The 9,809-nt window shown below is 42.2% G+C and overlaps 1 protein-coding gene across 1 annotated transcript; it reads right to left on the minus strand.

Moving 5' to 3' along the window:
- Window positions 1–6,986: 6,986 nt before the first annotated feature.
- LOC125200699 (omega-hydroxypalmitate O-feruloyl transferase-like) lies at window positions 6,987–9,110 on the minus strand. The gene is made up of 2 exons (XM_048098440.1): window positions 8,661–9,110; window positions 6,987–7,974 (listed from the first exon to the last, which is right to left on the minus strand). The coding sequence occupies exons 1-2, from the start codon at window positions 9,108–9,110 to the stop codon at window positions 7,072–7,074; spliced, it is 1,353 nt and encodes a 450-aa protein (XP_047954397.1). The 3' UTR covers window positions 6,987–7,071.
- Between the last annotated feature and the right edge of the window lie 699 nt (window positions 9,111–9,809).

Here is a 9,809-nt window from a genome sequence, read left to right on the forward strand (position 1 = left end):
CAAAATGTGCCACCTGCCCGTGGGTATAGAGCACAAGGCGTACTGGGCAGTCAAGGAGATGAGTATGAAGCCTTCGGCTTGTGAAGAAGAAAGGAAGTTACAATTTCAAGAACTGGAGGAACTGAGGCTGGAGTCTTATGAGTCTGCTATGTGGTATAAGGAAAGGACAAAGTTATGGCATGACAAGAATCTCCGGGTCAAGGAACTCCATGTGGGACAGAAGGTGCTCCTTTTCCAATCCCGGCTCAAGCTGATGCCAGGGAAGTTGAAGTCTAAGTGGATCGGTCCATATATCATTGTCGGCCTCCGTGCAAATGGAGCAGTAGAGATCCAGGGAAGTGCCTCTAACTCTGTCCCTTTTCTTGTTAATGGTCACAGGGTGAAGGTCTATAGGGATAATTCTGAGTTGTGTGTAGTGGAGGAAGTGCCACTACGCGCACTCCCTATTATCACCTAGTCGGACAAGGAGGTATTCTCGATGAATTCCTGGGTCAGGTAAATTGGTTGACATTTTTAAATATACACACTGAACCAGGGAATCTCGGGAATACTTATAAGGAATGTGTAAATAGTTTAATTGCGTTTTAAAATTTCAAGTAAAAATCCAAAAAAAAATGAGAAAGTCTAAATTTTCAAAAAAATATTTTTCGAAGCACCGAATTCCTTGGGAAAATTGCTTTGTCGCTCATAATCTCCGACCCAGGAATTTGATGTTTCATTTCTTTTGTTCTACATTGCTAGGAGGAGGAAGAGCCTTGCAGATAGGAGAAAAGGCGGTTGCCTTTTGAAATTTGAATCCCGTTTTTCGAGGAACGTACGGTTGCTTGCATCATATGGAAACTGTTCGTCTGCCACTCTGAAAAAGCTAGAGATATTTGATTCTCAATCAGAATCAATCATCCACTCTCTATCTACTCTCATAACTCTCTCTCTCTAAATAATTTCCCCAAATTCGTTTCAAACCCTAACCCTGTCTACCAAAGAATTTCGAATTGCAGGTGACAATGAAGAAAGCGCAAGGCACCACCGTAAAGAAGGGAGTCCTAACCACCAGACCACCATCCGGCGAGTCGTCCGGACAATCGCCGTTCCAACCGACGCTTTCGGCACTCGATATCCGATCAGAATGGAATCTGACTTCTGTGCAAAGTTCCTCTACCGTCAAGAGTCCCGATGAGGAGGCATTTTTGAAGGAACTAGAAGAGAAGTTTGGAAGCAAAGAAGAGGCCGAGAAACTGTTCTCCCGTTTCTCGATGTTTCGCCAGCAACCGCCAACTATCCCTGAAGAATCAAAGGCGCAACCACCGAGTTCAAGCCCAGGGGTTTCCAAAACCCTAGATCAGTCGCATGCAATTGGGCCAAACCCAAACAGCGAACTCGAGGAGGAAGAAGTCAGCGGATTTGCAGACGAAATCGACAAAATGGCAGTGGATTATTCGGTGGATGTACTCGCGAGGGAAGGTAATGATTCTGCCATACCATTAGTGGAGGGGGAAACCCCGGTGGGTGAATTTGTGAGGGGGAAACCCCAGTTTCTGAAGATGTGGAAGGGGAAACCCCGTTTAATCTTGAGGGGGCGACCCCGAACTTGCTTGTTGAGGGGGAAACCCCAGTTGTGTCTGAGGGGGAAATCCCTAAAAATTATGAGGAGGAGACTCCGTTTAAATCTATGGGGGAAACCCCAGTTACGTGCACTGAGGGAGAAATCCCTAAAATTTCTGGAGGGGACGAGGTCCCCGTTGATATTGAAGGACAGAGGCCCAAAGCCTCTGGACCTAGTGATGGAAGTAGCGAGACCGAGGAAGAGATCGAGGAAGAAGAGGAGATCCCCAAATTCGAGCGAGAAGAAGTCTGGATCACGAAGAAAGTCTTAGGAGCTATGTCTAAGTTCAATGACTCGAAAAGGGCACAGACGTACAAGGATCGTAGCGCAGCTGGGAAATTGGCCAAGTCAGGGAAAAGATACGATAGGGCTGCATTGAAGGAGATAGAGTCTGACGAAGAATTCCTTGGCCACATTACGGGAATAGGCTTTGAATGGCTCCTGAACCACAGTGAGCAGGAGGTGCCAGTTGAAGTGGCCCGCGAATTCTTCTCTACCTTCAAGTTCAAGGCTACTACCGATCCGGATGCGAACTCCATCTCTTTCCGCCTCTTCACCATCGAGCATACCATGAGCGTGAGGGAGTGGTCTTTGAGGATGGGGTTGTTCAGCAACGCCGAGGATGATGAGGACATTTGGGACGACAGAGTATACGGCCCACCGAAGGACACACCCGGATTCTCACCACAGACTGCTTGGGAGTACTTAACACATGCCAGGAGCGGAAATTTTAAGACCAACATATCAAAAGGGGTCCACCTCACCGACTATCTTCTCCGTTTCGCCCAGGTATTCATAGGGTACAATTTGATGGCCACAGCTAGCTCCAGTATCACCACCACTGAGCTATACTTCACTTGGTGCATGGCTAAACGCATCAAGGTTCACCTTGGATATTGGTTGGCCCAAGCTTGCCACCAAATGACTGCCAACCCCTCTCGCCACATGTACACCTGCCACCTTCTAGGCGCCTACATCGAGCGCAACTTCATCATGAAGTTTGGGAAGGCAGAGCCGATGGTTCCAATGTGTGAGGCCCCGGAGTTATTTAGCCTGGAGTGCTTTTTCAACAAAGGTCTCCTACACATGGAAGGGAATGACTTATGTTTCTACAACATAGGGGCCAACGTGGACAAAATGAAGCGTGAGCCAGAGCTGGTAGAAGACATGGTGAATGAGGACGTGGCAGAAATGCGGAAGGAGATGGCTGTGGTGAGAGGAGATATAGGTGAAGCAAGAAGACGCTGCAAGAGATCAAGGGGAGTTTGAACACCCTGGCTGGACGCTCATCTGCCCAGAATGAAAAGATGACCCAAGCGGTCAAGCTTAAGCAGAAAATGGCAGTATGGATGGGAGAGATGTTTCCTGACATCAAAGCGAAGCGGCAACCCGGCTCCGGAAGTTCCTCCCAGCAGCAGCTTCCACCACACCCCAAGCCTTTGGTAGCCTCGCATGTGTCCCCGGCCTTAACGTTTGTCCCTGTGATGAAGCCCATTTCTAGACCCCCCGTGATTACAGAAGAAGAAGCGCCGGCATCTCCGGCAAAGAAGAAAGTGAAAGTGAACCTCCCCAACGTTCCACCAAAGTCCGGCTCCCAAGGGAGCCGGACTCAGAATTGATTTCCCCCCATTGACCAAGTAAACTTACATTTCAGTTTTTTTTAGTCTCTGTTTTTGTTATTTGTGCTGAGCATGTTTAACTGTTATAGTGTGTTCTCCCACTTAGCCCAATCTTTGGTCTAAGTGTGAGAAGTTATATGTTTCGTAAGCATGTTTTCCTGTGAGTAGGTGTTCATCTCCCACTTAGCCCAATTCTTGGTCTAAGTGTGAGAAGTTTTGTACGTATGCAGCATGTTTGTTTTCTGTTTTATTTCATTGTCCTTTCTCTCCCACTTAGCCCGTTGTTCGGTCTAAGTGTGAGAAGTTATGTGTTTTATTTTGATTATGTGCACCAACTCCCTCATGTCCCCCCTTCACTGGGATAGCTTGGGAACAAGCTGGAGTGAAGTGGGAGGAGGGTGAGCGAGTTAGTGCAGTATGTGCTCAGCATGTGATAGAGTTCTTAGGTCTAGGAGTTTCTAGTTTTCTTTTTAGGTTATGTGTTTAAGCATGAATTAACAAAGATAATAAGGCAAGATTCCCTTAGGGAGAGTAATTGAAGATAGGATGCGCTACAACTTTGAGGCCTCTTTCCTTAGTTAAGCTAAAATCGGTTTGGATGAAGCAAGAACGATAGAAGGTGCCTTAGCCGACCTTATTGTGAAGCCCCACTATTCATGTGAGTTATAAGCGTTAAACATTGAGTGCTAACATAATAAAAGGGGCTGCTACCTGATGCTTAGGGAGAAGAATCTAGAAGGAGGAATAAAAAAAAAAAAAAAAACCGGAGGTACAAGCTGGACAAAGTCCAGAGGAGGAGAATATAAAAAAAAAATGATAAATCTAGAGGAATAAGCTGGACAAAATCCAGGAAAGAGGAGGTATAAGCTGGACGAAGTCCAGGCAAAATCATTGGGAAGGAGGATAGAAGGATAAATTTTCATAACCCGAAGCATCAGTAGCAGGAACTAACTATGAGCGATAGATCCTAACATCCCTGGTGAGGAATGAGTGATCGAGCGAATCCAACAATTAGCAAGCTAATGGCTATCTGGACGAGCTGACAAACCGACTAGGTGGAAGAAGGGAAGGGGAAGATTTGGAGAGTGTAGACTATTGGATTGACCTTAAACTTATGGGGACAACTGCCCAAAAATCTGAACTAATTCATGCCTATGTGTTTAATTAGTGTTAGTGTCTTTGTTTTCTTTTTCTTTCATGTTAATGTCTAGGTCTAGGAGTTTACTTGGGTCAAGGAATAACCATGCATCGAAATTCGCCTTATTTCTCTTTTTCTTGTCTTTATACTTGAGGACAAGTACGGTTTAAGTGTGAGCAGTTTGATAAGGCTAATTTCATGCATTGGTTATAGGGATTAAACCTGTGATTTCTTGGGTCTAACGAACCTTTTTGAGCCAGGTGTTTAGAGAAATTTCCAGCCCCAGGAAGAAGATAGAGATCACCTGGTGAAGGAAGCTGGCAAGGAAAATTAAGCAGAAGAATGAAGAGCCACTAGACCGAGGAGCATCGATTGAAGGGCAAAATGGGAATCACAAGAACAGTCTAGAAGCTCTACCCTCTATAAAAGGAGCATGCAACCAACATGAGAGACACACCTTTTTCAGCTCTTAGCTTAGTTTTCTACTTTTCTACACACTCATCTGGGGGGAATTTTCTGGGGGTTCACGTTTCATAGATAGTTTGGGTGCAACACCGTCTCTACGGAGGCGAAGAAACAATTACCTTTATTTTCTGTCTGCTTTTGGGTACTCGCCGAGTCTTCGTTGTTCGAAGCTGCTTTTGTGTGGTTTCTATCGTTGGATATTTAGTATTTTGCAATGGATATTTCTGTTTATGTTTCGTTTATCTTGTTGTGTCGTTTTGGGTTCTGAGTTGTTGATCTCTGTTGATTGATCTGAGTTTGAAGCTGGTTTGTGAGAAATCTGTGTTGATCAGTGAATCCTACGTAGATCAGTGTAAATTTGAAGTGGAGATGATGTTTGGTTGTTGTGGATGGCTTGGCTCCAGAGTGGATTAAGCGTTCCGTGACTGGATCTGTTTGTTTGAATGGTTCATTTCGTTGTTTAAGTTTTGCATTCTTGTTTTACTTCGTCTAGTAGCCGTAGATCTACCTTAGTTTGAATTGTTTTTCGATGTTGTTGCTTTAATTTCTGTTGCTTCATTCGATTTACGTTCTATCTCTGTTTTTTTTACTGGATGTTTTATGCTAAATGTTGAAGAAGATGATGTCGCTGTTAGTTGGTCCTTTAGTTAGTTATTTTGCAGCTTTTCGATCGTACTCTACTTTTTCAGAAAATGGTCCCCACCGTCAGTTGTTTTCTTAGGTCTGGGTAATTTAGGGAATAGTTTTCTTAGGTCTAGTAATTGTCTCATTTTTTTTTTCCAGTTATATGCATGATTTCTGTTTCTGCCTAGATCTAGTTGTTAGAATAACATACTTCAACTACCAAGTCTAGTTTAATTTCCTCGACCAAAAAAATGCGTGGCAGCAGCCAACCCAAAAATAGTTCCCGAGTCTTTGAACCTGTTTATTGCGCATTCATCTCTGTGGGATCGATCCCTACTTCCCCGTGCTAATTTTAGTATACGTGGTTGAGGGTTTTTGAAGAGATATTCTGTGTGTCCGATCGAGATCTTTCGACGATCCGTGAGTTCCTAGACCCTGTGATCTAGTGGATTCGCTGGACCTAGGAAGCTTGATATTCCTTACTGTGCAGATAATTCGGTCACTTTGATCGGGCACGAGTTTTAAGAATTGTAATGAAAAGTGGGTTGAAAAAGTTAGTGGAATGTGAGTCCTACCTTTATATATTAGTTTTTATAATAAAATGTGAGTAGAAATGAGTTAGTGGAATATGAGATCCTCTAATAAAAATGGTAAAAGTGAAATGGGACAAATTATGTGGGACGGACCGAAATGAAAAACTGGGACGAATTATCCGGGACGGAGGGAGTATTCAGAGAATAAAGTAAGAGAGATGAAAAATAGAGATGGTGTAGTTTTCATTTTAGGAAACATTTTATTTTTAATGGAACAACCCAAAAAGGAAAACGTTTCATTTCTAATGGGACGGGTAAAGTATATATAAAAGCTAACACTATATCTCTCTGTCTCGACCTAATTGAGACATTTCTATTTTGGCATAGGAATTTTGATATAGGTGTTTAGTCGATTAAATTATTAATAGCAAAGTAAGAGAAAAAATAAACTAAGAAAGAGAAAAAGAAAGAGAAAGAGAGAAAAAAATAAAAGTGAAAATAAAGTAAAAGAGAAAGGAAGAATAAAGTATGAGGGATGAAAAGGTAAGAGAAATTAAAAGATAATGTACGTGACGAAATGTCTCACTTAGGTTGAGACGTACCAAAAATAAAACGTCTCACTTAGGCCGGGACTAGGAAGTACTCCCTCTGTTGATAGTAGATGTCACACTTTCCTTTTTAGTTTGTCCCACAAAAGATGTCACATTTCTTCTTTTGGAAAAAGTTCCCTTTCACATCAATTATAAAATTATATTTTCTCTCATCACTTGACACACAAAATAACATCTCCTAAGATCTGGCGTCATCTTCCAAGTGTGACATCTGCTATGGAACAGACGGAAGACCGTAGAATGAAAATTGTAACAAACCCATTTCCCCGTACTACACTTGAACAGAAGACATTGCTTTTTTAGCATCACAGAACACAAATTGGGAAACTACGACCTGCATAAATTATTCAGAGTTGATCAAAGAAGATTGGAGAAGAGTTGAATTTGTTTGATCATAAAATATAAAATACTCTAGATTTGTAGTATTTGGAATCTATGTTAAAGGGCACATTATTTAATAAGTTTATTAAAACGATAACTAAATCTGATAGACACATGAGAGAAAGGTGTCCATCTTGTCCTTGTCCAACCCAATCCACACATTAATCCCTTGACCATCTTGTCCTTGTCCCAACAGCACCACAAACTCATCATTCCCACTCACAATCGGCCCCGCATGCTTCGGCCTCCCAAACCCTATATCCACCTCCCCAAACGGCAGCTTCCACCATGCCGACACATAGAACCCGCCGCCCCCCGTCGCCGGAATCCCTTTATACACCTCCAGCCAGTCGATCACCGACCTTATATACTCCGGCGTCACCCTCTCCCTCCCTCTCCTCACCATCTCCACCCCGAACCACGCCGGCCTCCCCACCAAATCCCCCACCCTCGCGCTTGCAAACGCCGTGATCACCGCGTTCCCCGCGAAACTCCCAGGCAGCGGCGGCGACACCCTCTCCCTCACATCCACTGCGAAGAGGACCATCGATTCCCGATCCCGGTCCTCATCATTGAAGTAAGCCATGGTCCTCGCCCGCCATATGTGGGCCACGATGGCCTCGAACGTCGAGCACTTGATCTCGGCCTTGTCCTTGAGCAGCTTGAGCATCTCCGAGGTGAAGCGCAGCACTCTGTGGGTGTACTTGTCAGAGAAGATTAATGGAGATGGAGAATTCCGCGCTTGGGAGGTGAAAGATGAAGCTAGAGATGATGTTTTGCCGAGCTGGATGTATTCCTTGTGTGGGAAATCGATTTGGGGTGGTGTTCTTGATTTGATGCAACTGCGCTCGTTGTTGATTGATTTCTTTTTTATTTCTTCTGCATCTCCTCTGCAGATTGAGCCAAGATCTTGGAACATTTGGCTCGCTGATTTCCCATCCAGAATTGCATGGTTTGTTACAAACCCTAGTGCGAACCCACCACATGCAAATTTTGTCACCTGCACTCCAAAACCAGATTGTATCATCATTTACACTCGGATATTAGTTGTAATATCCGAGTGTAAATAACTGTAAACATTGGCCGAATTTTGATATTTTCCACAAATTTTAGTAATCACAAACATTAAGATTAAGATTAATCCCATGACGGGTTATTCTTCAAACCTGACAGTTCTACGAGGCATATCTTATTCTATTAGACACATATTAGTCAACGTTGAATTCAAGAATTAGGGTATCAAAATGACATCGTTTCATGTATGATTCAGACTGAAAATCTGCCGAAATTTTTAAATTGGACATTTTCAAAAGTTTATTACTTATTTTATAAAGAGAGAAATAGTACTCTACTCTCATCCGTCCCTTAAATTTTGTCACATTTTGACCGGGCACGAGTTTTAAGAAATTTAATGGAAAGTGAGTTGAAAAAGTTAGTAGAGAGTGAGTCCTATTTTTATATATTAGTTTTATAGTAAAATGTGAATTGGAATGAGTTAGTGGAATATGAGGTCCATTACCAAAAATGGTAAAAGTGTAATGAGACAAATTTTGTGGGACGAGCGTAAATGAAAAAATGTGACAAAATTTAAGGGACTGAGTGAGTACTACTCTAAATTAAAATAGCACTACCTGTGGATCTCCATGTGTAGTCATTTATAATGAAGTGAAAATGAATTAAGCTTGCCTGAACAGTGAAAATTGCAGTTTCCGGTAAGCTTTTATAAAGGCCGGGTCGATGAACGAAGCGATGGAAGGTTGGGTTGGGATGAGAGAGGTTGCCAAGATCCTCGAGAGAGAATCTTGATTCTGCGCTCACAAACAAGACTCCCGTGTTGTTGCAGATGAGTTCTAGCCTCTTGCTCTCGTCGTTGAAGCTCAGCCTCCCGGCCATGAAATAGTATGGGATGAGCAACACATTCTCCACAGCTTTTCTCACCATTTCAGCAACTCCAGCAGTGGATGAACATGGCGGAGCTTCATAGAAGAAGACAGTTTCCACTGGAAAAGTTACTGCCTGATCGATATTCGATAGGAAGATCGTCTCAGTTGGGGTGGGATTGTTTGGTGAGAAGACTGAAATTGCCTCTTGTTTCACTACATCTTCGTCTATCAAAGAGATGATGTTGTTAGACATACTGAAAAGTAATGGTTTGCATGATGTAGGGTTGGACGTCTGAATTTATATATAGGGTGCTTGTGTGTGTGAGTGAGTGAGAGAGAGATTTTGTTGGAAATAAGAGTAATGTGTTGATGGGCGGGTGAGAAGAGTATGAACGAGGTTTTTGTGGTGTTTTATTGGCTGAAATGGAGAAAAATATTGTAGTGGAAATGAGTTCGTGAATCGAAAATGTAGAGGCATGAAATGCTCATTTCTTTTGATTGCATTTCTCTTTATTGAACTACGTCGTCCAATGAATTTATACTCCCAATGTTCCATTATGAATTTATATTGGAATTTCGTGGTATCTATATGTTTCATTATGAATTTGAAAACTAAAGTACTTAGTATAAATTGAAAGAATATTGGCCTCTCAATACAAAAAAAAAAGGTTAATTATTTTATGAAGTGAACATAATTTTTAAAATTGGTATAATCATATACCACATTCCAATTTATTTAGATCTTTATTACGATGAAATTTATACATTATTATTAATATTTCTAGTTTGATACTCACTCCGTTCCTTCATACGTAGTTGAGTCATTTTCTGAATAACTTGTACTCCCTCAATTATTTAAAAATAGCAACTAGTATTTCCATTTTAGGTTGTTCCTTAAAAATAAAAATTTTAGAATCTTTCTATTTTAGGACATGGATCCCACAATCACTAA

Source organism: Salvia hispanica, chromosome 1 (genome assembly GCF_023119035.1).
Source record: "Salvia hispanica cultivar TCC Black 2014 chromosome 1, UniMelb_Shisp_WGS_1.0, whole genome shotgun sequence".
Classification (NCBI taxonomy): Eukaryota; Viridiplantae; Streptophyta; class Magnoliopsida; order Lamiales; family Lamiaceae; genus Salvia; species Salvia hispanica.

Bases quoted from the DNA above. Each gene is read 5' to 3' on its own strand.
- LOC125200699 (XM_048098440.1), bottom strand. From the start codon at position 9,110: ATGTCTAACAACATCATCTCTTTGATAGACGAAGATGTAGTGAAACAA. The intron at 7,975-8,660 runs GCAAGCTTAATT...TTTGGAGTGCAG, and splicing joins CTGCAATTTTCACTGTTCAG to GTGACAAAATTTGCATGTGG.